Below are 27,755 nucleotides of genomic sequence, written 5' to 3' on the forward strand. Positions count from 1 at the left end.
GGGTTTGTGAACCCTAGAATGATGGATGAACCGTCATCTATGGATGGAGGAAAACTTTATCGACAAATAAATTAATAAATAATTGTTGCACTGTATCTTAAAATATGCTCTGCTTGAATGAGGGGTTCTATACTTTTCTCTCTCTCTTGAGATTTTATACCTTTTAGTCTAGTTGAGTTGTTAGCTTGGTTTCAAGAATCAGGAATTGGATCGGTGAGTCGACTGTGTCCGATCTTCATTTCGGTCAATCTGATATGACTGATTCACTCCAAAACCCTAGAATTGCTGTGTTTTTGGAACTGAGGGCCGATTCTAGATCGGATTTGACGGAAGACCTACTCTACTTTGTGTTTTAAAAAAAAGAAAGGGGATGTGTGGGTTTAGTCCCACATTGGGTGTGTGTATGGTGTGTGTGTTGTGTATATCCGCCATTTCACGGTCCCAAAAGTCGATTAACCTTTTGGGATTGGTGTGTGGTTTGTGTGGTTACACTTCGTTGTTTCATCAAAAAAAAAAAAACATTGGTTGTTTGGCAAGGTTTTTATTCGACCCGCCTACCCATTTACACCATATTTTTCTTAAGCCTACCCAACTCAACTACCTAAGGCCCATAGTCAAACTTACACATTAAATAACAAAGAAGGGAAGGATTTGATTGTCCAGATCATTGCTTTACAACTATGAGACAGAATCTCTTTAGTGAAGCAGTTCATTGTGGATAGATGATTAGCTCAACATTGTGAGGTTAAATATCTATGAAACTAATATTTAAAATTTGATGATTTGCTTTAATAAACCTCAGAATGGTTAATAGCCACCAATGCCTTCCTTAAATGGGTGGGCCCATTTGTAATGGAGCCCACTATGTATTGGTCACTCCTCTCAATAGAGGTCACATAGTTTAGGATTTGGTAGGGATATGTTATCATACTCTTTTAAGGTTTTTTTTTTTGTTTTGTTTTTGTTGTTAATGGAGTCATTAATATCAAGCTCACATTTAATACTATGGCCTTAATATGTTTGACCTCACAAATTCCTGTGATTTGAGCCACTACTAATAATTAATAAGGTTTCTATAATCCTCTAATTAAATCTAAATAATTTGAAGGCAACCAACCTACTACATTAAACTTTGAAGCTATGATAGATAAGAAAGAAACTCTTAACAGCCCATGTGGGTGTAATTGGTATGGGCCCATATCCCCTTTCTAGTGGGTTGGCAATGCTTACATCAAAATCATTCATCAAGGAGAGAGTAAGTAGAAGATGACAAGAAGTCAGAAGGTGTTTGAGAAAACATAGTAAGAGGTTCATAAATATATTATGGGAAAAAGTTCTCTGTCCGGCCGGGAGTGTGGCCTACGCCAGCACTCCCATGAGTCTATCTCTCTCCTCTTCATATGAAAAGACACTTCTACCCTTTTGTTTTAAGGAGGAGAGAGATAGACACATAGGAGTGCTGGCATAGGCCCCACTCCCGTGCAGAAAACTGCTTCCCATATATTATTTAGTAGCATTACCTTGGGTTCATAGAGTGGCTTAAATCAAGAAATTAAAAATTGATAAGCCTTTATTACCTCCAAAAGGAAAATGGGCTTTCAACCATCTTTTCTGAGAGAGAGAGAGAGAGAGCGAGAGATTTGGTGAATATAGGTGCATTTATTGAATAATGGAACGTGTTGTGGCCGAGGCATTCAGATCATACAAATCTTGAAGCAAAGGAGTGGAATTTAACCAATCTGTTATACATGAAACTGACAAGACCTTCCGGACTAGAGAATCATAAAGGCTGTTAAACTCCTTATTTACATAAGAAAATAAACCCTTGAAAAGGTTCACAAAACTTAATTTCATTTTGTGGGCCATAAAATGGAAGGTGTGGTAGGTCATTTCTCATGAATGGGTGGTGGAAGGAAGTGCCACTGGTTGGTTTGTATTTTAAATTACCTTCTGAGCATGATTTCAGATATGTCAGCATAAGTGAAGTCCCAAACTGTCTCTCACATATATATTTACTATCTCAATCTCTTCCTACTTTGGAAGTAAATTTGAGGCACATTGCAAAGGGTATTATGGATTATGGTTAATTCCTAGTAGAGACCCTTGCAAAGGTAGTCAACTGACACACGTTCCTCCCCTCAATTGCCCTCATTTCAGGTTAACAGGCTAAGAGCCTAATGCAGTCGAGGTCGTAAAATCTTTATTTAATATAAATACACGTTAAAAGTTCTAGAGCTGATGAAATGCATTAAATCAAGCCTTTTAACTTATCCCATATTTTACATTTTCATCAAAAAAAAAAAACAAAGGGGTGTGTGGGTTTAGTCCCACATTGGGTGTGTGTTGTGTATGTCCGCCATTCCACGGTCTTAAAAGTCGGTTAACCTTTTGGGATTGGTGTGTGGTTTGTGTGATTACATTTTTGTAAAAAAAAAAAACGTATCCCATACTAGGCTGGCCCAATCTAACGCCCATTAATACATTGAGCCCAATTAGGCACATAACAAATATTCAATCCCCTATGATTGTTGTTGGCATTCGATTATAAATATATTAACCGTTTACTCAGAGAGAACATCTAGCTCAACCCATTCCCCCCCCCCCCCCTCACCTCCCCCCTTAAGCATGTAATGCAGAAGCACTACTTATCGGTTGGATTAGTCTTTTACGTGGTAGTTCAGTAAGTGCTCAAACTTTGTGGAAGGCATTGCCATTTTCACATCGTGCTCTACTCATGTATCAAGTTTCAGTTCAATTGAAGTTTATAGTAATGTCAAAGATTAGTTGAATTGGAAGGTCAAACATTTTTTTTCCTTTTTTTAAAATTTTAAGCCTATGAGAGAAATGCAATGCATGATGGTCTATACAATTAAAAAATTCCTCTAAATTTTCATCTCATATATATATCCTATTTATTCGAAGGCAAGAATGACCAAATCAACCCACCATATGACCAAGATTGCCACAAATTAAACAAGGAATTCCTTGTTATCCTTACAATTGTCATTGTTTCGTTGATAACCCCCTCCCCCCCCCCCCAATCCCCCATCCCTCATATGTTGCATGCTTTTCTCTATCACCTTGCAATCTTGAACGTGGTAAACACAATCATTTGAAGAAGAAAAAAAAAAAAAGAACAATATTAGAGACATGAGAGTGAGAGACCGGTCCTAAAAGGATTAAAATCCTCTGCAATTCCTAAATCTTGTGGTGACTTGCAGTTCGGATCTGAGAGTTCACATCTTTCACGTGTCAAGCTCTCAAGCCCAAACTGCAAGGCACTACAATGGATTTTTTTCCGTCCTAAAAGTGTTTTCAATTAATATAATGTTCAAATGACGTGAAGATAATCTCTATGACAGAAGATGATACCTAATGAACTCAGATTTGGTGAAAACAAGAAAAGTAATTAATGTTTAGGAGAAAAGTTCTGTGTGGGAAAATATACCGCCCACGTCCAGACAGTGGGGGGTCAAAATGACTGTCCCAACCCCTATGTAAAGCAGAAATACCGCCCTCAGAAGCCACGCTCCCCGTTTGTTTCTCAATTACTTTTCTGGTTCAAAGAAGAGAGTAAAAAATAGCAAAAAATGTACATCTAAGCATCATTCTGTAAAGATATGATCCTATAACTAGGATTAAATGATAACAATTTGCATCCGTATTGTAGAGCATCTCATGATATCCGAAAATAATCCAATACTGATTAAAAGTCCAAAATCAATACTAAATAAAAATGGTAAATGATGATTTCAAGGGTTTTGTTCTTAGAATGGTGTGTAAGAGATATGGATATATAGAGGTCCTATAACGTCGAAACGGACACAACACAACATACGAATATCCGCCGAACATCGATTTCGAGTTACATCCCTTATAACGCGCACACACACAACATAAGAAATCTTTCAGTTCACACATTCTCATGTGCCTAAGATCCGCGAGATTAGATTAGATTGATTAGCTCTTAACCCAATTGATCAGATCAGGTCATCAGTGTTGAGGAATTGGGATGAAAAGTGTAGTTGGATTCCAAATTCCAAAACACACCTTTGCATTGGATCAGAGAAAATTGGTAATTGGCAGTTGGCAATTTGGCATTCCCTAGTCCATCCATCCCTACCAAGTAAACATCTCCCCCTCATCGAAGCAGATCAACCATTCCATTTGGACGGCCCACACGTAAGATTATTTTACCTCTCTATTTTTATTTATTTATTTTTTTTTGGGTTACTAAGAAGGAAACTTAAGATCATGATGTCTAGAACTGCTTAATAGTAAAATGGTATCAGCTTTTTCCTTTTTGCCTTGTTCTAAGTGCACATATGACTTTTACCAAAAAAAAGTTTCACATATGACTCAAGATGTGAGAGAGAGAAAAGGAAAATGGTCCATCTACCTTTTACCCTAAGTGGGGGCCATTTTCTTCACCATAAAAAAAAGTGGGGGCCATTGCATTACCCTTGTCGTGCAGTTAAGCAGCAACAGTTGATGGCTTTAATTTTGAAGGATAAGAGACTTTATTTTTATAGTTTTAAGTCTTCCAGCTACCAACCCCACCGAAATGAATGAGAAAAAAAAGAGAAGTATTTATTATAGTTTAGAAAGGGGTAGGGTTATCGCTCAAATGGAATGATCAATTTGAATACACCATATAAAAGAGGTGTGCTGTGTGGATCCTGTGAGAACGTGGGCTCCTCAAACGATGTGGTTCATCAGAATAAAGAAATATAAAAGAGGAAATGAGAAGCGGGAAGAAAATAGAAAGTCTGGTATGAAGAAGAGGGGAAATTTCTGTGAGCTTAGATTTCAATTTCAAATAGTGCACAGTCAAGAAAGAAAAAGAAAACTTAAGGAACAGTTGTGTGTACACATGGCATGCATCTAGTGAGGGAAGAATTCAAAATCAACGAATAGGTCCCACCAAGATCTGTTAGAGCCTGAGTAATGCCTCACCATGGAAGACATTAATTCAGAAAATCAGCTGCCTCTGCTAAACTTTGGGCTTTACAGTCGTATGGGAATTGGAGGGAGAGTAGGGACACTGCTTTTTGGCTTTTTCTCAATACAGGGTAGGGTGGTTTCCCTACTCTCAAGTCTCCTTTCAGAGAAGCAGGGGTTCACCACCGTTCATGCTCCTTTCTTCCCCAATCCGCCATTACAGAAGAGGGGGAAAAGGGGGGGGGGGGGGAGTTGATGTTCTTATCCGCAAGAAATTTTAAGGGAATCAAAAGATTAAAAACCCCACAAGAATTCACAATTGATGGACCTGTTTCTTTCAATCTCTCATCTGTATAACCCAAAACGACTGAACAAAGAATTGAAGATATAGTGGTCTGAAAATGAATATCAGTAACTGATAATATTCATGATACTATAAATTGGAAAATTAAAAGAAATGAAGTATGATAAAGAAGAACCCAAAAAAAAAGGACAATAATGAAAAAACCCACAAAGCAGCAGCAGCAGCAGCAGGAGGAAGAACAGAAGTGCCACTGCCTTTCAGATCCTGCCTAACATTTTTCATGAATCTCAACCCTATACATATATTTCGCTGAAATCTAATTCTCTTTCTACCAATTTATTCACAACTCAAATATCCATAACAATTAAAACAAATATGGAGAGACTTTCTCCTTCTGTCCCCCTTGTCTATCTCCTCTGTTCTCTTCTTCCTCCACAAATGTAATTCCTCCAATATTAAACATAACATATATTGCTCGAACCCATCTGATTGCAGGAATTATATTCTGCATTCTTCCTCCGGCGACTAGGCTCGCCCAACCAGCAATAGCAAGTGTAGACAGAGAAGAAGTAAAAGAAGAGGAAGAAGAATCTAACAACAGCCAAGAAGACTGAAACATTGTTTTTCTTTTCTTTCTTTCAAGGAGGGAATGTAAGAAGAAAATCTCAAAAGAATCAATAGTAGGGAGGTGGTGGTGGAGATGCGTATGAAACTCCATTAATTGGTGGCATCGGGCCCTCATATTCCGGTGCAGGAGATGGCGATGGAGAGTTTTCACAAGGAACAGGAGGAGGCGGGGAAGCATGGTGAATTGGTGGCGTAGGTGGTGGTGGTGATGGAGATGGAGGTGGCAAGTAGTGAATTGGAGACGGTGAGGGTGGTGGTGGTGGGGGCGGTTCTATGCATGGGGGTGGGGGTGGGGGCTCTATACATGGAGGAGGTGGTGGTTCTATGCATGGAGGTGGTGGTGGAGGTGAATTGGGTGGTGGAGGTGGGGAATAGTAATGGGGAGGAGGTGGCGAATGTGGTGGAGGAGGTGAAGGGGGAGGAGGTGGCGAATGTGGAGGTGGTGATGGTGAAGGAGGAGGAGGTGGCGAAGGTGGAGGTGGTGATGGTGAAGGAGGAGGAGGTGGCGAAGGTGGCGGAGGTGGTGGTGAATGGGGAGGAGGCGGTGAAGGCGGCGGAGGCGGTGGTGAATGGGGAGGAGGCGGTGAAGGTGGCGGAGGTGGTGGTGAAGGGGGAGGAGGGGGTGAAGGTGGCGGAGGTGGTGGTGAAGGGGGAGGAGGCGGTGACGGTGGCGGAGGTGGTGGTGAATGGGGAGGGGGCGGTGAATGTGGCGGAGGAGGAAGTGAATTAGGAGGTAGAGGTGGTGGAGGCCGAACACAAGGCGGCGGTGGAGATCGAACGCAGTAAACTGGAGGTGGAGGTGATGATCGAACACAGTATGGTGGAGACGGAGGAGGTGGTGAAGGGGATGGTGGTGGCGGAGATGGTGGCGGAGGGGAAGGTGGTGGCGGAGACGGAGGAGGTGGTGTAGGGGATGGTGGTGGTGGCGATGGCGGAGGAGGTGGTGGCGAAGGTGGAGGTGGGGAAGGTGGTGGAGGACGTGGAGAGTAAACAGGTGGTGGCGGAGAAGGTGGCGGGGGTGGAGGAGAGTAGACTGGTGGTGGTGGTGAGAAAACAGGCGGCGGCGGTGGGGGAGGCGAGCTCAAAGGTGGTGGAGGCGGAGGTGGTGGAGACGGAGATGGAGGGGTAAATACTGGCGGAGGAGGTGAGAAAACCGGCGATGGAGGTGACTTAACCGGCGGAGATGGCACAGGAATGGGAGGTGAGGGTGGAGGCGGAGATGGCAAAGAAGGAACAAAAGGAGCACATCTGAAAGCACTACAATGCACAGGACGAGACAAGAACAACTTACATTGCGCGGCTGACCTCTGGTTTGGCCTCGCTGGCAAGCAATTCTTTTGATCGTCATATTCAGGAAGTCTCAGGCACGATGGAGGTTCGCCCGTGAAGAAGTTGTAAGAGTAGGTGAAGTTCTGCAGATTCGGAAGCGAACAGATACTCCCAGGAATCGTACCCGAGAACATGTTGTGAGCCACATCCAGCTGCTCCAAGCTCACCATGTTCCCAATGCTATCAGGCAATGGTCCCATTAGCTTATTGAAGCTCACATCGAACACAGTCAAATTCGTCAAAAATCCGATCTCCGAAGGCAAACACGATCGGAAGCCGTTGTTCAACATGATAATTTCATTCAAGTTCGTCATGTTGCCCAAGCTCGAAGGGACACATCCATGAAACTTGTTATTTGCAAGAACAATCACAGAAACCGGAGAGTTGCCAAAATTGTCCGGCAGATCGAAGTGAAACCGATTGTCATTAATAAAAATGGCGTCAAGATCCTTGTCGAAGAGCTCTTTGGGGACAGTGCCTTCAAACTCATTGAATCTCAGATCGAGATATTTGAGCGTGGGCAATTTGAGAACAACCTGAGGGAACTTGCCAGCAAAGCGATTGTTACTGAGATCCAGCTCATACAGAAGCTTAAGCTTGACGAACTTGTGAGGCACAGTGCCACAGAAGCGATTGGAGTTGATATGGAATAACGCGAGATCTGTGAGCAACCCTAGCTCCTCCGGAAGGTAACCAGCAATGTCGCCATGGTTGAGATCAATGCCGGCGACGGTTCGGATCCGTCGATTATCGAGAGCTTTTGAACAGTAGACTCCAGTGTAGTTGCAGACATTAGATCCGACCCAGTTAGCAGTCAGATTGAGAGGATCGGAGAGAATAGCTTCCTTCCATGCTTGCAAGGCAATGTAGGCGTTCTTAAGCCTAGGGTTCTCGAAGACAAGCGAAGGATCGACCGTGACATTCTCTCCTCTATCACCAAACTCGTCTCTATAGTACAAGAGTTGCCGTTGCCTGATGTACATGGCTTCGGAGTCCGTAAGTCCGCCATTGTTAGAAAAGAAGACATCTTCACCTTCTTTCGCTAAAGAAGCAGAAGAAGACGAAACAAACAACAGGAAGAAGAATAGAAGGAAATCTAGTTGCAGATCCAAGTATTGGTAGCTCTGCTTCTTCATCTCACACTGAACATTTGATGCTTTTCTTCCTTTGTCTCCTTCTCTTTTTCAGCTCCTCTTCTCTCTTTTTTTTTATTTTTTTCTTTTCTCAGAGCCTCAGAGCAGTGGAGAGAAGAGAGAGAGAGAGAGGAGAGATTTTGGAGAATGTGAGATAAACATCAAAGACAGCTAACTCACAGCTCAAACCCCACCAGATCCTTCTTCTTCTTCCCTTCGCCTCTTATTATCTATCTACTCCTCTTTACATTATTTTCTCTCTCCAGAAAGCTGACTTTATTATTGGCTTCGAATCTCATTCCCATCCAACCCCACACGTTTTAGAATTTCCAAACTCAAATAAACTAAACCCTAAATCGTTTTGTTATAAAAGCCTTTAAAAAAAATGGTCGGCGGCGGCCGATAACGGCGAGTGTTTGCCGGCGACTAGAACCGGTTAATCTCGCGATACTTTGAGGAGTGGAGTTGTTTTTGTCTCGCACGACTTTGAAAGTGAGTGCGGTTCCACTACTTATTAGTCAATGATTTTACCGAACTGCCCTTATTCAAATTTCTCTCACTTTTTCAACTTTAGAATCGGCGGAAATTCCTCCGGGATTCCTGTAAAGGGTAATTTGGTAATTCTGGATGCGACTGAATAAATGAACAGGGATTATGATTTATGAGGGGTACTACATGAGGACAATCTTTTTTCTAACCGTACTAGGAATGGGCCCCACGTATGGATGGATGGAGATGTGAAAACATGTATGGACATGCATAAGATCGGGACATGGGAGTTGATGATGATGATGTTGCCCATGTTTGTATCTGAAAGGCGAATAAGGGAGGAGCTGAAATGGGTCCCGCGTCTCTCTCTCTCTCGCTCCATCTGTGAAAGCGACATCATAGAGGGCATGTGAGTGGGCCCACGTGTCACGTCTTGCACGGCTGTATCGTCGGCACCGAGGAGCTTTTGTGATACACCGCGTCCCCGTGATTTCACAACGTCTCCACCAAGTCACCAAGCCAAGGGTATTTTAGTATTTACATGTTCTTTTACAAAACCTATAAACGCTTTTCTTGCTGGAAATTGTAACGCTAGCGTTGCAGACTAGGACTTCACCTGTTTTTGTATAATTGTATGGTGTATGGTCTTTGCCACGGAGGCCATAGAAAAAGCCTAAAAACAGTTGGCAAAGGTAACTGTAACGTCATGGAGTTCCACGTGGCGTTCATATAGAGACATCTTCATCATGAGTTCCACGTGGCGTTCATATAGAGACCATCTGCATGTTCCCGCGTGTCTTTCTGCTTTGCTGACGTAGACAGTAGACTAAAAATTTCGCTAGCTCTCGCTAGGAGACAGGAAAGGGTAACGGAACGGGATGGGGCCCACGTGCATGGGGAAAAGGAGTGAGACAGCCAAGGCCAGGCATACATACTTGCGAAATTAACCGGTAACGTGGAAACTGTTAAAAGACGCTCTCGCTTTGGTTGACCGCCACGTTTCAGTTTCAACCTAAGATGCCGGTTTCTCGCATTCTTGCTCCTGGTCTCCTCTCGTCTCACCTCTTAGGTTCAGATTGAGTAACGAGGAAAAAAATTCCAAAAATTTAATATTATTTATTTCAGCACCTTACCAAAAACCAATACAATAATCAATAGGCTTTGCCGCTTTGTCCAGCAAAGATTTAGTCCACTGTATCGGAACCTCTATGAATGGCCAGCATAACCGATACTGATATCGAATTATCGATACGAATCAGTCATATCGGTTTGTATCAGTTTGATACTGAATCAAAACACTGTTTTTTGGTTAAAAAATTCCACATTCCTATCGTCAGCCTATTTCTGTATCAATCAGGTATCGATCTCGACCATGGTCAATACTAATATGTATCAGCTGATCCGATACCAATTCTTAAAACCTTGTTGTCCAGCTCTCAATCCAAATCTTTCATTGAAAAAAAAAAAAAAAAACTTGTAATTGAAATGACTAAAATGCCTCCACTAGGTCAATATAGGAATCCTATAAATATGATTAGTCTTGCAAAACATAGAAATCATTATCCAAGTTTTGTAATGTTAATAATGAAAGTGTAATGCTAATGACACATAAAATTCATTGCATAAGGATACACAAATTATTAATACAAATATGCTTTGCTTGTAGAAGAATCATATCATAATTCATGATTCACATTCAAAAGTCAAAATCACACTTTGTTGATTATTATTATTTGCGAAAGAAAACTATTTGGGTGTGTGCGATGTGCTGCCCCTATGCTTAGGCATAGGGGACGCAGCAAAATGACTATCGTGCCCTCATGGAAAGGCGAAATTGACCCAGAACTTCAATACTTTGGCACCTTAGCCTCATCAGGAAACTGTTGGGCTTGACTCTTCCTTTCCTGTTGTTGAAATCTCGTCTACAAGCTCAATGGAAACTACAACAGTCATTGCAAATCATTAATCTAGGCAACAGTTATTATGCGTTTAAATTTTCTTGTCACTGAGGACTATTACAAGGTTCTATTTGGAGGCCTAGGTAGTCAGTCAATGACTGTTTTCTCTCTCTTTGCTATTGGAAACCGAATTTCGGCCTTCTCAAGTTACTACTACACACATTTGTTCTCTGGGTGAGATTTCACAAACTCCCCATGGGATTTTATGACCATGAGATACTTTTTGTTTGGGGCATGTGCTTGGCAAGTCTCTGAAGGCCGCTTATACTGCGAAGAATATTACTCAAGGACGTTATGCAAGAGTTTATATTGAAATCTATCATTTCCAACACCTTGTACTATACCTCGGGTTATACTTGTTTGTCAATGACAACATTTTGAACATGAAAGCCTTACTTCCCTGTGCTATCATTGTGGTCGTATGGGCCACCACAAGTCGGCATCCCCCCAACTCTCCTCGCCTTTCAGTTCCTTGCCTCCAACCTCTCTCCTACTTAGTGATTCGCAGAGCTCCTTATGCCCATGGATGCTAGTTTCTCCCACTCGGCATCGTCAATCACCTTCAAGCTCCATCGCCTCCGTATGGAGGCTTGTGCCATCCCCCACCCTTTCCTTCCACCCCTACTCCCTACTCCCATGACAAGTGGCACACTCCCTCCCTTACGATGCCACTTCGCACCAACTCTTTCCATGCCACCTAAGGACATGACCAACCCCCCACTGCCCTCACCACTTGTGGATAACATTACCACCTCACCTCCATCTACTCCCCTACCACATGGCCTCCCCTCCCTTTCCATGCTAAGTGTCACACCCCCTCCCTACTCTCGCTACTTGGTGCACCCCTTCTTCAAGTAGTGACCCCTTGTTTGGTACGCCTGAGTCAAGCGATGGTAGTGATAATCCTACAATCCCTCCACCTCGCCACTTAGTAGAACCCACTTCTGACCCCTAGGGACTCGTTAATGCTCTTTGCTCTCTTTTTCCTGTAGCCCCATTTGGCCCGTCCTCACTCCTCACCCATTTCAGTTCTACCCTCACCATCTTCGCCTTCATCTACCCCTTCCACATCCTGTTCTTCTTTGCTCTCGTCCTCTGGCCCCACACTATTTGTTGGTCCATCTTTATCCTCAAGGTGGAGATTCCGGCACGCAAATCTTCAACTTGTCGCGTAAGAATTGAAACCTAGCCGTCCCCAGTGGTTTGGTAAATGTATCCGCCAGTTGATCTTTGGTGGAGATGAATTCGTCTTGGACCTACTTCTTTGCAATTCGATCACGAACAAAGTGAAAATCAATTTCCTCATGCTTCGTAGGGCATGAAATACCGGATTGGCCGATAAATAAGTAGGTTCGATATTGTCATACCAAAGAATTGGCGGGCCAGAAAGTGGGTACCCAAGTTCTGTAAAAAGTGATTCCAACCAAATTAATTCAGCAGATGCATTAGCAAAGGCCTTGTATTCGGCCTCAGTGGAGGATCAAACAACTATCCTTTGCTTTCTGGAGGTCCACGAAATAAGATTAGGACAAAAAAAATAGCGAATCCACCCGTGGATTTCCAGTCAAGGGCATCACCAGCCCAATCCGCATAAAAAAAAGCCTATAAGGAGCAAGACGGGGAGCGCTCAATTAACAGACCATGGGTGCATGTGCTTTTGAGATATCGAAGAATTCTTTTGACAAGCTGCCAATGTTCAACTGTGGGTGAGTGCATGAATTGAAAAGCCCTGTTCACCGCAAAAGCGACATCTGGGCGAGTCTATGTAACATATTGAAGGGCGCCAACAATAGACCTATAGTCGGTTAGGTTGGGCATTGGGGCACCCCCTGGATCAGTAGCCTTGATTGAATTAGCCATGGGCGTTTGAATAGGTTTATAGTTGCTCATGCCTGCTCGCTTGAGTAAATAAAAAATATAGCACGACTGAAAAAGAATAATACCATTGGAATGTTGGAGTGCCGCAATGCCCAAGAAGAAATGAAGATCACCAAGATCCTTGATTGAGAACTCTCTAGATAACTAGTGGAGAAGAGAAGAGGACCGTAGCTGGATCACTGCTAGTAACAAGTATGTCATCAATATAAATTAAAACATAGCTTACAGTAGCACCTTGACGACGAATAAACAGAGAGGTGTCAGTCTTGGAATCAATAAAATCGAGCTGAATGAGAAAATCTGACAGGCGATGAAACCAGGCCCTTGGTTCCTACTTGAGACCTTAGAGGAAGCGATATAGTTTGCATACATGATTAGGGTATGCCGAATCAACAAAACCAGGGGGTTGTGACATATAAACCTCCTCTTGTAACTACCCATGTAAAAATGCATTGTGAACATCCAACTGGCGAATGGGCCAGCCCTGGGAAACAGCAATGGAAAGAAAACTGCGAATTGTGGTAGGTTTAACCACAGGGCTGAACGTCTCACTGTAATCAAGGCCATGTTGCTGATGAAAGCCCTTAGCTACCAAACGCACCTTATAATGCTCTAAACTACCATCGATCTTTCTTTTAATGTGAAACACCCACTTACACCTGATTAAATTCATGGTGGGTGTCTTAGGAACCATGGACCAAGTGCCATTCCTAATCAGGGCATTGAACTCGTTAGACATGGCAACCCATCATTCAACACTCTTGACAGTTTGTGAAAAACAAGTCGGCTCAACAAACACAACATCGATGTTAGTAACATGCAAAGCACGGGGACCGAGCCTAAGGTCCATGGGGTGGGGAGGAGGGACTACAGGTGGTAGGGAATCATATAGTTCACGAACTGAGTGTGTCCGCGGTGGTGGAGAAATAGGTGAGCCAGTTGGGGAGGGTAGTGGTTCCGCCAAAGGGATTGGGTCAGGTGTTGGGTTAGGGGTTGGCGAACTAGCCAGAGATGATAGAGGGGAGGTCTGTGGTAAGGGCACACCGAGAAGAGGAGCCAAGGGCGGATTAACATGCAAAGGGACACTTACCCAGGGAATGGACAAGGATGGTGATGTTGTGCTCGTCATGTCAAGTTTTATTAGGCCTCCTTCCTTTTTTCCAAATCGATTTTGGGACCTCACCCAGGGAATAGACTAGGATGGTGATGCGAGAGGGGAAGGTCCCAAAATCGATTTGGAAAAAGGGAAGGAGGCCTAATCAAACTTGACATGACGAGCAACATAAAAACGACTGGTGGCAGGATCAAAACAATCGTACCTGGTATGAGATGGACTATACCTGAGAAATACACAGGGAGAAGAGCGAAATTCCAATTTATGTTTATTATATGGGTGCAAATATGGGAAGCAAAGACAGCCAAACATACGGAGAAAAGAATAATCTAAAACTTTATGAAAACCCAATTGAAAAGGAGAAACCTCATTAGAGGTAGAAGAGGGCATCCTATTGACACGAAAAACAGCATTTTCAAATGCAAAATGCCAGTAAATTTGGGGAACTGACACATGAATAAGGAGGATGATTCCAGTTTCCACAATATGGCGATGACGACGCTCAACCGCCCCTTGTTGCTAATGGGTGTGTGGATCAGAGAGACGATGAGAGATACCATGTTTATCGAAGAAGGGGGGAAGTGTACAAAATTCACCCCCCAGTCAGTTTGAATTGCCTTAATTTTTCTTTCAAAAAGACGCTCAACAAGAGATTGAAATTGAAGAAAGGTAGTAAAAACTTCAAATTTGTGCACAAAAGGGTAAAACAAAATGAACTTAGTATTATCATCCACAAAAATTACATAATATCGATGTCCAGTACATGATGGTGTTGGGGAAGGGCCCCAAACATCACTATGAATGAGATCTAAAGGAAAAAGATTATGACTACTAGTAATGGGTAAAGAGAGATGATGCGCTTTGCCTAATTGGCAAACAATACATAAAGAACTAAAACTAGAGGACTGACAGTGTAAATTATTAAAGCGTAGCATTTGGTGAAGAAGACGGGCATGGGGATGACCCAGGCAATAATGCCATAAGTCAGGAGAAGTGCAGATAGCAGTGTTGACAGACGGAGAAGTTGACGAAGCAAGTTCATAGAGGCCCCCTTTACTCGGTCTGGACAGCAGTGTAGACTTGGTGACCTGATCCTTCACAAGAAAATGAGATGGGTGAAACTCAAAGAAAATATTATTGTCACAGGTAAATTGGTTAACAGAAAGTAAGCGTTTAGAAATAGATGGAACATGTAAAACATTATGCAAATGAAATGGACAATCAGATGAAGAAGGAAATAGGCTTTTTTTTTGTTTGTTTCTCTGTTGTAAAGGCCTTAAGTCTTATTTTTTAGTGCTTGAGAGGTTTTTTGTTCTCCCTTGGGTTGGGGTAAGGCAGCTATGTCCCCCCCCCCCTTGTATTTGGTCTTATTTCCACTTTCATAATAAAATCTTAGGGGCCTCCCCGGGTCCCAAATAATATTCGGGGTTAAAAAAAAAAAGATGAAGAAGGTAATGAAGTGTAACAAAGATGGGAGATTAGTAAGCCCTTACCATTACCAACATGAAGTTGGTTGGCACCAATGTACTCATCATGCTGAAAAAGCTAGTTTAGATCTAGGGTAACATGATGGGTGGCACCCTTATCAGGATACCATGGTACAACGTGGGAAGGATGAGGTGTTGGTAAGAGGGGTGGGTTGGGATGGCCATATGAGGAGGTGGAGGTCTGGTAAGTGTAATGGGTTGTGGGAAATGGACCAGGGTATGTAATTGAGAGATGGGGTTGAAGGATAACCGGCCTGCTGACAATAGAAACACCTATCTGTGTTGTAATTTGTTCGACGGCAGATGGTACACCAAAAATGGCCCAAGGTCTGGCCAGGAAATCTACCACGACCCTGTCCGCTGCGGCCATGACCACCACAACCGCCACGACCACCCCAAGTGGAGGAGGAGGGGTTGGTATCTATAGAACCAGTGTTGCGTTGCATGGTATTCACAGAAGGGGAAGAAGCAGTAGAGGGCACATCATTAACGACAAGCTTGGTCATGGAGGCACCATTTAGGAACTCATGGCTGAGAAGCATGGTATGAAGATCATCATACTTAATGGGATCTGTACGGGTGAGGAGAGAAAAGACCTATTAATGGTATAGATTCTTAGTAACACCAGGAACATGCAAAACATTATTGAGAAATAAAGGCTTAGATTGGTTGAGAATGATTGCATTACCAGTGTTGGATATTGGCAGTTCAGAACCATTTGCAATCTGCACTTGATCAGTTCCATGATAGGGCTGCAAGCTGTGGAGATTGTCTAAGTTTGCAGTGAGATGGTGAGAAGCACCTGAGTCGGGGAACCACCGATTATCTCCATTCGAAAAATCAAAAACATTGATCGAAGGTGGTGAAATGAACCCATTGTGGAAGAAGTGATTAAATTGTTGCCTACAATCAAGAGCTTTGTGACCACCATGTCCACAAGGCTGACATGAAAGCGAGTTACCTTGCTTATGGTTAGAACCAAGATTGGGAGCAACAGACGCTCCTTGTGGGCGATAACCAGAAGAACGTCCACATGGGGAACGTCATCTATTGCCAAAATGACCCTGAGTGTGATTGGGGTTGCGAGAAAAAAGCCCACCACGATTATAGCTGGCCTAATTTGCCACTGGTATGGAAACATCAAGAGAAGGAATTTCAGCCTAAAGTCTGATTTCTTGGGTAAGTAACATGCCCCTAAGATCAGTATAGGGAACTGGCACATCACGGGTAGATATAGATGTAACGAAAGCAGCATACTCTATCCCTAAGCCATTAAGGGCATAGAGACATAGGTCCTCATCCGAAATGGGCCTATCGGTAGCGAGTTAATCGGCAATGGTTTTCGCCCTCAACAAATAATCATGGATGGAAGAACCACCACGACGAAGGTTCTGAAGCTGGAGGCGAAGTTGGAGAATACGCGCTGTATAGGAAGTTGAGTTCAATCGCTCAATGGTAGACCGTACCTCTCAAGAGGTAGAGCAGCCCACAATCTGGGCATGGGCCATTTCAGTCAGAGAAGCTATCAACCAGCACATGAGAAGCTGGTCCTGCTGAACTTATTGAAGATAGGCAGGGTTAGGAGTGAGCTCAGTTGCAGCGGCAGAATCAGCGGCCAACAGAGTGGACAGAGGGCATACAGAAGCTCCTGTCACGATGTCATACAAGTTGTAACTCTTCAAGAGAGGAATAAGCTGCGACCTCCAAAGCAGAAAGTTGGAATCAATATGTTTGATTGAGAGAAAGTTATTGAGAGATGGGAATCCATGGGTAGTGGTGGGAGGGTCAAGAAGCAGTGTGGAGGAAGAAGAGTTCCCAATAACATCTTGAACTATGGATACCATGATGAAGTAACATGAGAGAGATTGAGAAACAGAGAGGAAAAGAAAAGACATAAAGAGAATTATTGTGGTTCAGTCTTGGATAGACCTACGTCCACAGTCAAGGAAATCTTTCTTATCTCTTCTTCCTTGTGTGACAATCCTTATAGAAGGATGCTGAAAAAGTCAAATGGGCCACCCGACATTAAGAACTGTTACTCAAGTTACATCTCAGTTTAATTTGCCTGTTTCATCAAATAAATTTTTTAATGTTTGTGAAGCCTATCAAATGGGCAAAAGTCATAAATTGTCATTTAAATTATCAAATTCTAAATCTATTGCCCCTCTTGATTTAATATATTCAGACGTATGGGGGTCTTCTGCCATAGCCTCTACTGATGGGTATCGATACTATATAAGCTTCCTAGACGCCTATAGCAATTTTTTATGGTTATTTCCATTGACTATGAAATCTGAAGTTTTGATTATCTTTTAGAGATTCTAGGCTCTCGTTGAGAATTTGGTTGACCGGTGCATCAAACGCCTCCATACTGATTGGGGTGGGGAATATCGCCCCGTGTCTACCTACCTCTCTCAAAATGAGATTGAGCATCGTCTCTTGTGCCCCCCACACACATGAACAAAATGGGGCCATTGAGCGCCACCATCGACATATTGTTGAAACAGGGTTGTCATTACATGCCCACGGATCAGTTCCATATGAATTTTGGCCCCATGCCTTTGAAACAGCAGTTTTCCTAATTAATAGGCTACCAACGCCAGTGCTTCAGGGTGTCTCTCCTCTCTATAAACTTTTTGGCACCCATCCGAGTTATGACCAGTTGAGAGTTTTCGGTTGGGCTTGTTACCCTCTACTTCGCCCATTTAATGCTCACAAAATGGACTACAGATCACAGATGCATAATTTTCTTGGCTATAGTTCGCGACACCGTGGCTACAAGTGCTATAACCATAAAAGTGGGAAGATGATTATCTCACGCCATGTAATTTTTTATGAGGACCGCTTTCGCTTTTGGGGTCACCCTTCTTTAGAACCTTGTCAAAGGCCGTCCCAACCATCACTTCTTGGACCGCCACCTATAGCCACTTGGCTATCTTCATCCACCTCAATGGGTGGTTTAGTGCCTTCTTTGGCTGCACCTCGAATGCCTGAGGCTACACCAGAGCCGATATTGCAAAATGGAAATTCTCTATTGCCATCTATGAACAGGCCCTTGGTCTCTACATCACCAGTTTTGTAATCACCAGTGCCTAATTCGGCTCCATCTCCAACATCCAATGCCAGTCCAAATTCCATAGCTGAATCTCTGCCCTCTATTGAATTAATGGTGGATCTCCCTATGGACCAGCCTTCCACAAACATCCATCTGATGATAACTCATACAAAGGATGGCACTCGGCGACCCAAGTTATTTTTGGCTGATACACGGCCTCTCTCTATTGAACCCACCAGTTTTACGGTTGTAAATAAATATCCTCAATGTCGACAGGCCATGGACAAGGAGTTTAATGCTTTGCTCCACAATGGAACTTGGATCCTTGTTCCACGTCTCGCTTCCCACAATGTTGTCAGATGCAAGTGGGTATTTCGAATAAAATGAAAGGCAAATGGGTCGATTGAACGCTACAAGGCCCGATTAGTCGCTAAGGGATATAACCAATAGGAAGGAATCGATTACACTGAAACTTTTAGTCCAGTTATCAAGCCAACAACAATCTGGATGTTCCTCTGCATCGCCTTATCTCGATCTTGGCCGATACTCTAGATCGACATTCAGAATGCTTTCTTGCATGGTGTCTTGAATGAAACAGTGTACATGACTTAACCACCAGCGTTCCAAGATCCACTTCTCCCATAATATGTTTGCAAACTTCACAAGTCTTTATACGGGTTAAAGCAAGCGTCACGTGCATGGTTTGATAGGCTGAGTTCATTCCTTCTAGCTAATGGCTTTTAAGGTTCCAAAATTGGCACATCTCTATTTACCTACCACAATGGGGCTGAAAACATTTTTATTCTCATATATGCTGATGACATAATCTTAACTAGCAGTAGTGATGCTTTGCTTAATCTTTTCTTGACCAAGATGAAAGGACCTTTTGTTGTAATAGATATGGGACTGTTACATTATTTTCTGGGAATTAGTGTCGAACCCACACCTCATGGTTTATATCTTCATCAAGGCCAGTACATTACTGATTTGCTTGAACGAACTCAGATGAGTGATTGCAAACCGGTTTCCACACCAATCACTCCTACGATGGTTCTCTCCAAGTACAATGGTAGCCCTATAGAGGATCCGACTTTGTACCGAAGTACAGATGGGGCTTTACAGTACGCCACTCTGACCCATCCTGAAATACAGTTTGCAGTCAAAAAAGTTTGTCAGTACATGCAGAGACCAACCATCGACCACTGGGCTGTAGTAAAACAGATCCTTCGTTATCTTAAAGGAACTATGTCACATGGCATTCATTTTGACAAACAGTCACCACTTACACTAAGTGCTTTCTCCGATGCTGACTGGGCCGGCTGCCATGATGATCATCAATCTCAAGGTGGGTTCACCATATTTTTGGGTCAAAATCTTATTTCATGGAGCTCAAGGAAGCAGGCTATTGTAGCCCGCTCTAGCACTGAGTCAGAATACCGTGCTTTGGCAAACACTGCTGCAGAACTCACCTGGATCCAGTCCCTCTTAAAAGAGTTGCACATTTATCTTCCAAGTGCTCCTGTGCTATGGTGCGATAATGTTGGCGCCACATACCTGACTGCCAACCCGATATTTCATGCGCGTACCAAACACATTGAAATAGACTTCCATTTTGTTCGAGATAAGATTGCTAAGGGCCATTTGATAGTCAAATTTATATCCACCAAGGACCAACTGGCTGGCATCTTCACAAAGGCCTTGTTTTCTCAGCGATTTCGGCTTCTTATGGTCAACCTCAAGGTGTTGCCACCCCCCTTGAGTTTGAGGGGGTGTGTTAAAGACATAGATTCTAAGTCATCATCTAGTAACCAGCTGGTTCAAGAGATTCTCATATCATCTAAAGATGGGAAAGAAATCAATCAACCAGATAAGATTATCAATCAAGACAATCATGCTAATCATCTCAACGATTATAGAAATGGTATCAATCATAGCAATTGGGGTCTCAATCAAAAGGATAATCAAGAGAATAACAGCAAGGTTGTTTCCTTAATTCAATATCCTATTTCTGTAAAGAATTTTTCAATATCCTTATATAAGGATTGTCACACAAGGAAGAAGAGATAAGAAAGATTTCCTTGACTGTGGACGTAGGTCTATCCAAGACTGAACCACAATAATTCTCTTTGTGTCTGTTCTTTTCCTCTTTGTTTCTCAATCTCTCTCACATAACTTCATCAAGACCATGGCCTTGAAGTCGGATTTCAGGCCGCAAAAAATATGCATGTTGAATGTAGTGGGACGGAGAATTTCTCTGGGAGCATTAAGCTCGATGGCAATAGACTTAGCACATTACAATAACTGAGAAACAGTTTCATCATCCTTTTGGTGAAGGTCTTGGAGGACCATGTTCAAAGGCATGATTCGGCTCTCAGAAGGAGAAGAGAACGCCGTAGAGAGAGTTGTTCGTTTTCCAACAACCAATGGAAAAACTTCCTCAGAGAGAGATGCGATTAAAAGAGACTACGGATTAGAGAGTCCTGATGATGCCAAAGAGAAGTAGCATCAAAGGGTGCCTCCGGGCACGATTTAGTTCCATCGAGATGTCCAAAGAGGTCTTGACTCTTGACCATCAAGGAATGGTTCAAACTGTGTCGTCCAAAATAAAAAAAACCAAATTCTTTGATGTTAATTTAATGGAGATGTAGTGATGGGCATTGGGAAGAGAAGGAGAAGGTAAGAGAGGCGAGCCAACAAGGAGAATTGAAGTGATGCCGGTAGCCAGTGAAGAAGCTTCATCGTTGGCCATTGGAAGATTGGAGAAATGAAAGAAGAAAAAAAGAAGGCCAGGATCAATGGGGACTCGTGGGAGCTGTAGATGCTCTGATAACCATATTGAATTAATAAAATCTTAGCATATTTCATTCCATTAACTAAATGTATATATATACAAACCTCCAAGACTTCACCGACTATACAAGGATGGTGATTCTTGAGATCACATTCTGAAAATAGAAATCAATACTATTGCATCAAAAACTACACCAGAACGACATGTTCCTGTAATACAGAACTAGCAAGAGAGGGTCGGGCTACGCCGGTGTCTCCACTCTGATGCCTAAGTCAGAACTCTTAGCAACAGATAATGATAATCAAAGGATTTTACCCCATTATTTATAGATGATGGTGGGCAAAATCATGCCCTAATATGAATATAGAGTCCTTGGCATTGAGTGAGAGATTTTAGGAGTGATTTTAGGGATAGCGTTGATCCCTTGATCCCCTTTGCGCCATATGGGCGATAATCTCAGGCCACGGTAGTTCATGGCAAGCTTTCTGTTAACAGGGTGAAGTGTTCAGGTCATTCCCTCCCGATATGGGTCAGGTCACCCTCGCAAGGGAGTCAGTCTGGCAACTCTTTGCAACGACACGAGTTTTATCTTCGTGTGTGCACTTTGTGAGGTCTGATGTTCACCCAGACCTCGCTCTTTATGAATCTGGTCATCTCATGCCTGCCCTTCATGGTCTCAGCTCATTCCTTATACACGTGTCAATTTTTGATTGGCTGATGTTTCTAGACATATCACGAGCCCCCCACTCCTCTGGGCATTCTCACTCAAGGGAGTCAAATTGATTTTGGGTTCTGATGTCTGCTCTTGCGTGTGCGGATGCGATGGTTGTCAGTTGGGAGACGACTTGACGTTCCATCTCCTGATTGACGCGTTCGGGAGTTATGATGGCACCTCGATCAGGGCTACCGTCATTTGAACTTGGTGGCGTTTGATGTCCCATACATCTTTCGACATGTGGCTCTGGGCATTATGGTATCTAGGGCAAAGCTACGGTCGCTTGAGCTCTGTTGCCTCCGGTGTTCCACTTGCTGGCTGATGCGTGGCCTATCTTTATGATGCCTCAAGTATGCCCATTGTCGCTCGCCTCTGGCCCTCTGATGGGTTTTACCCTCGACCGTCGGATCTTGGCGGTTTTCCTTCTTCTCTTGGTTATAAATTTTGGGCCCTCTGCTCCTTTACCTTTCCTATTGCTGCCTCTGAGTCTTCTGGTTTTCATCTTCCTCCTGCTGCTTTGTTCTTCTGCATTCTTGCGCTCTCGTTTGTGTATTGTTAATGTCTTCAGCAAGTTTTAGTTTCTTCTGCTCGCGCTGCTCCCTTCACTCGATCGTCCTTTGCTTCAGCGTGCGAGCTCCATTTCCTATTTCTGTGTATTTCTTTTCCTAGTAAGTTTTTTGCACTCATGCTTTCATCTTCTTCCCGGGCTCGGCCGGAGCCCAGTAGAGGCTCCGATGATGTTTCTGGGATGAGCAGGGGCTCAGACCCTGAAGTGAGTTTCAAGAAGACCCACGACGGCGGTTCTGCCCTTTTTGGGTCCAAGCGATTTGCTGCCCAGTACAGCCATTTGGCCAGTTCTTCTTCTGTTCCTCCAAGTGGGAGCATCCCAGCCCCTGCCCAAGATTTAGAGGAGCGGGCTACCGATGGTGGTAAGGCCCTGGATGAGGAGGAGGGGAGCGACTCTACCTCCAAGGCCCTCAAAGAGGGTGTAATGGGGGTTAACTCTTACAAGAGTACCCTGACTGAGCGATCTTTAACCGCTCTGAGGGACCAGTACGGGTTCCCCAAAGAGGTACGTGCCTGGGTACCAAAACCAGAGGAGAGGGTGAATACTCCACCCCCGGGGACTATGTGTCTGTACGAGGTCGTGTTCATCTGCGGCCTCTGTCTGCCAGTTTGATCTTTCGTGGTGGACCTCTTTCGCCACTACGCCCTTTCTCCAGGCCAGGTGGTGGCGAACTCGTGGAGGTAAATTTTTGGCTTCTACCTCTTTTTTGCCCAACTCGACCATAGGCCGTCCTAGGCACTTTTTGCCCATTTCTTCATGTTGAAGACGGCGTCTGGCAAATGGTACTATTTGGCATTGCACGGCTAGAAGGGGTCATTGAAGGTTGTGCGGCTTATATGCCACATGCCCCAGTCTGCTAAGAAGTGGAAGCTTTTTCTTTGGGCAGATACCTGGGGATCCTTTCAAAGCAGAATGGGAGAAGATCCAGCTGAGGACTGTGAACCTCATCCCTGAGCTGAGCTGGTACGATCGGGAGTCTCTCAGCTTGTGCTTAAATGGCGAGGCCTTCGACATGCGTAAACTGAAGAACGAGGGTCTGCTGGTCCAGTATGGCTTGAGCTCGGCCCAGAGTGAGAGTCTTCAGTCCTCAGTCTTGGTTCTTCCTTCATTCATAAATTTTTTTTTGTATATATATCTGATTGCTCTCTATTTCTTTGACAATGGACTTCAAGGTGAACCGCAACTCACTCAGGAAGTCCGTCGTGGAATGCGGCCAGAAGGCACGAGCTGACCTTACTACTTTTAGTGGTGCGGCTCCCCTCCCCCCACCCAAGGACCAAGGTCTCCTTGGGGGTCAATCTCAGGCCCTGACCCTAGCAAAAGGAAGAAGCCAGAGAAGAAGAAGGGCAAGGAGAAGGAGGATGAGGTAGAGGTCCTCATCATCGAGCACGAGAAGTGGCTGAAGAGGCCTCTCCCGCCAGGGGTCAAGAGCTTGGAGGAGGAGTACCTGGCCAATCGGGCCAGGGAGGTCTCGAAGGGGAAGCGCTCCCACGTTATGCCGTGCTAGGAGATCTAAGAGGGCAGTCTGCCCTTGATGACCCGAATGATGCACGTGAGTGGGTGACCCAGGGTGTGCTTCCTAAGAACTGCAAGTCTGTGCAGTCCATGCGCGATGAGGACCTCATCTTGTCGTTCGCCCCTGACGTCGCGATCGTAAGTATTTCGCGACCTTATGACTTGCATTTCCCTTTTCGTTTATTTATTTCTCCAATGTCTGATGGTGCCTTCTGTCTTATAGCTTACAGCCAAGGCCAGTGAAGTCCTCCACCAGCTGAAGGTCTACCACAATCCCTATCATCAGGAGAGGCGAGCTCGCCTAGAAGTGGATGCGCACCGGCTGAATCTGATCAAGGATAACTCCAACCTAGAGTCCAGGGTCAAGGACTATGAGGGGACACTCAAGACTTTGACTGATAGGAAGGATGTTTTGGAGGGCAAAGCTGTGGTAGCGGCCAAGCGGATCAAGGCCTTGGAGGAAGAGCTGGCCCAGGAGAAGGCCAGGGAGGCCCAGATCCGGGCCGAGGCCATGGAGGAATTCAAGGAATCGGCAAAACTGCAAGAGCTTCTAGAGCTAAAGACCAAGGAGGCTTACGACTATGGCGTGAGCGACACGGTCGATTACATCCTTGACGAGACTTCAGGCTATAACTTTGAAAAGTGCAAGTTTTATGTTCCTCCTCCACGTAAGTCTCCTTCTGAGCTCGTTCCTCTAGCCCAGTCTCTGGCAGCCAAGTCTTCTGACGAGCTACTCCTTGCAGATCCCCCAGCTGACCCATGATATATCATTTTTTATTATTTTTTATTTTTTATGTATTGCCTTTTCTTTCTCTTTTCTCTTTTTTTTTTTTTTTTTTTGAATGTAAATATTTGGACTCCCGTAATGAAGAAGTCTTTTGCTCTCAGCCTTGGTGTCATGAATATTATCTCCTTACTTTTGCAACTTTGTAGGTCATTCTCTTCACACGTTTGCGGGGTTGGGTAGGTCTTTTGATTCTGACCTCTTGAGGTCGGTTTTTAGTGCTCAGTAGGGTCTTTCGTGCTGATCTCAGAGATCGGGCTTTGGTGCCAACCCTTTGGGGTTGGTCTTTTGGTGCCAACACTCGAGGTCGATCTTTAGTGCCCCATAGGGTCTTTCGTGCCGATCTTAGAGATTGGGCTTGTGTGGGTTGGTCTTTTGGTGCCAACACTCAAGGTCGGTCTTTAGTGCCCCATAGGGTCTTTCGTGCCGATCTTAGAGATCGGGCTTTGGTGCCGACCCTTTGGGGTTGGTCTTTTAGAGCTCCAAATTGGACAAATGTTTTGCTCAAACCATAAACTTTATTGAAGGAGGTCGTTCTTACAATAGCTTTACTGAAATTTTTTTCTCAAATTATCTAAGTTCCACGGTCGGGTTATCTTGTTGCCCCCTGGGGTCTTCAAACGATATGTGTCTGGCCTTATCTGCTTGGAGATCACATCTGGACCTTCCCAATTCGCGTCCAATTTTCCTTAGTTTTGAGGTTGTGAGGCGCTGGTTTTCCTTAGCACCAAGTCTCTAACTTTGAATACTCTTTCCTTTACTTTCGAGTTGTGGAAGCGAGCCATCCTTTGTTGGTAGGCTTTGTTTCTCATCAAGGCGTCTTCTCTTACCTCGTCTAGAAAGTCTAGGTTCTCCCTCAGTCCGTCCTGATATGTTCTCTCATTGAAGCTAAGGTTCCTCAACGACCCTACTAGTATCTCGACCGGTGCTAGGGCTTTTGTTCCATAGGTTAACCGAAATGGGCTCTCCCCCGTTGGCGTTCGAACAATAGTTCGATGCGACCACAAGATACTTAGTAGTTCGTCTACCCATTTTGCTTTTGCTTCGGTCAACCCTCTTTTTATCCCTGCCAGCATCGTGCGGTTGGTGACTTCCACTTGGCCATTTGCTTGTGGGTATGATACTGACACCGTCCTTAGGTCTATATGGTAGCGCGCATAGAATCCTCAAAATTCTGGGTTGTTGAACTGAAGTCCATTGTCTGTTACCAGTACCTTAGGTAGCCCGAACCGATAGATGATTTTGTCTCTAAAGAATTTCTCCATCTATTGTCGCGTTATCTTTGCAAGTGGCTCTGCTTCTACCCATTTGGTGAAGTAATCTATCGCAACGACCAGATACTTTCTTCCTCCAGAGGCCGAGGTGAAGTTGCCCAATATATCCATTCCCCACAGTGCAAATGGGATGGGGCTGAGTACTGAGGTCAGCTCGGTGGCTGGTTGGTGGGGTATGGGTGCGAACTTCTGGCATTGCTCGCACGTCTTCACATACTGGATCGTGTCCTTCTACATATTCGGCCAATAAAAACCCAATCAGAGTACTTTGTAGGCTAGATTACGACCTCCTATGTGACTGCCACATATTCCCCTGTGTACTTCTGCTAAGGTGTACTGGGCATGACTAGGTGTTAGATACTTGAGCAATGAGGATGACACTGACCTTTTATACAATTCTCCTTCGATCAAGGTGTATCTCGCTGCTTGTCCCCTTATCTTTATCGCCTCGGTCCTATCTTCGGGCAAACTATCATCCCTTAGGTAGGCGACAATGGGATTTATCCAGCTCGGTTCAGCCTCGATCGATGCGACCTCTCTAGTTTGAAGGGATGGCTCAGATAAGTTTTCAATGTACACCGACCCGTCCAACTACGCTAATTCCTCGCTCAAGAGGCGTGAGAGCACGTCAGCTTTGGGGTTCTTGTCCCTAGGTACTCTATGCATCTCGATTGCCTCGAACGACCCAATTAGTTCTTTTGCTTTGGCTAAGTATGCCGCCATTCGATCGTCTTTTGCCCCGTAATCATCGTTCATCTGGTTCACGACCAGCTATGAATCGCTTTTCACCACCAACCTTTTGACCTGGATGGCCTTGGCTATTTTTAGCCCTGCTATCAGTGCTTCGTACTCGGCCTCGTTATTGGATGCTGGGAATCCAAAACGCAACGCAAACTATATTTTGAAGCCTTCTGGACTTGTTAGTATGAATCCTGCTCCGCTGCCCCCTGAGTTACTCGAACAGTCCACGAACATGGTCCAAGATGGTTCAGGCTTGATCTCTTCATCAGCTCGTTCTTCCAGGTCTTGCTCAATCTCTCTCGGTGTACACTCGACCACGAAGTCAGCCAGGGCTTGGCCCTTTACTGTTGTCTGTGGCTTGTACTTGATCTGGTATTCGCTTAATTCCACTGCCCATGCTATAAGTCTTCCTGAAACGTCCGGTTTATGCAATACCCTTTTAAGGGTTGATTGGTCATTACTGAGATAGGGTAGGCTTGGAAATAGGGCCTTAGCTTTCTTGCTGCTTTGACCAATGCGAACGCGAGCTTCTCGATCTTCGGGTAGTGACTTTCTGCTTCCAGTAGGACATGGCTGATGTAGTAGACCGATTTTTGTGACCCATTCTCTTCTTTAACCAAGGTCGCCCTTATTGCCACGGGCGGTGTTTCCAGGTAAATCATCAGCTCCCCTTTTGGGTCAGGTCGTGCCAGTAGAGGTAGGTTGGCTAAGTATTCCTTCAAATCTTCAAATGCCTTCTGACTGTCATCAGTTTAGGCAAAGTTTTTAACCTCCCTCAAGTTTTTTAGAGTCTTGAAGAAGGGTAGACACTTATCTCCCGACCGCAAAACAAATCTGGCAAGAGCCACTATTCTTCCATTTAGCCTCTGTACTTCATGGACCGTTCTTGGTGGGCTCATCTCCTGTATAGCTCGTATCTTGGCGGGGTTGGCCTCAATCCCCTGCTACTCCAAAGGCGTACTTCACTGGGTTCAGCTTCATATGGTGCTCGCGCAGTACTTGAAATACTTCATTGAGGTCGGTTAGGTGGTCCTTGACCTGCACGCTCTTTG

At 44.3% G+C, this 27,755-nt stretch overlaps 1 protein-coding gene and 2 long non-coding RNA genes across 3 annotated transcripts; 2 read left to right on the forward strand and 1 right to left on the reverse strand.

Moving 5' to 3' along the window:
• The first annotated feature begins 5,208 nt into the window (after positions 1-5,208).
• LOC122671291 lies at positions 5,209-27,241 on the forward strand. The gene is made up of 3 exons (XR_006334330.1): positions 5,209-5,663; positions 23,467-23,472; positions 27,231-27,241. It is a non-coding gene; the product is annotated as an uncharacterized LOC122671291 (long non-coding RNA).
• LOC122671289 (leucine-rich repeat extensin-like protein 4) lies at positions 5,338-8,420 on the reverse strand. Its single transcript, XM_043868415.1, has 2 exons — positions 6,752-8,420; positions 5,338-6,646 (listed from the first exon to the last, which is right to left on the reverse strand). Exons 1-2 carry the CDS (start codon positions 8,335-8,337, stop codon positions 5,920-5,922), a joined length of 2,313 nt encoding a protein of 770 aa, XP_043724350.1. The 5' UTR covers positions 8,338-8,420; the 3' UTR covers positions 5,338-5,919.
• LOC122671290 lies at positions 6,272-6,723 on the forward strand. The gene is made up of 4 exons (XR_006334329.1): positions 6,272-6,311; positions 6,393-6,455; positions 6,528-6,539; positions 6,606-6,723. It is a non-coding gene; the product is annotated as an uncharacterized LOC122671290 (long non-coding RNA).
• Positions 27,242-27,755: the final 514 nt, after the last annotated feature.

The sequence above is a fragment of the Telopea speciosissima genome, chromosome 8 (genome assembly GCF_018873765.1).
Source record: "Telopea speciosissima isolate NSW1024214 ecotype Mountain lineage chromosome 8, Tspe_v1, whole genome shotgun sequence".
NCBI lineage: Eukaryota > Viridiplantae > Streptophyta > Magnoliopsida > Proteales > Proteaceae > Telopea > Telopea speciosissima.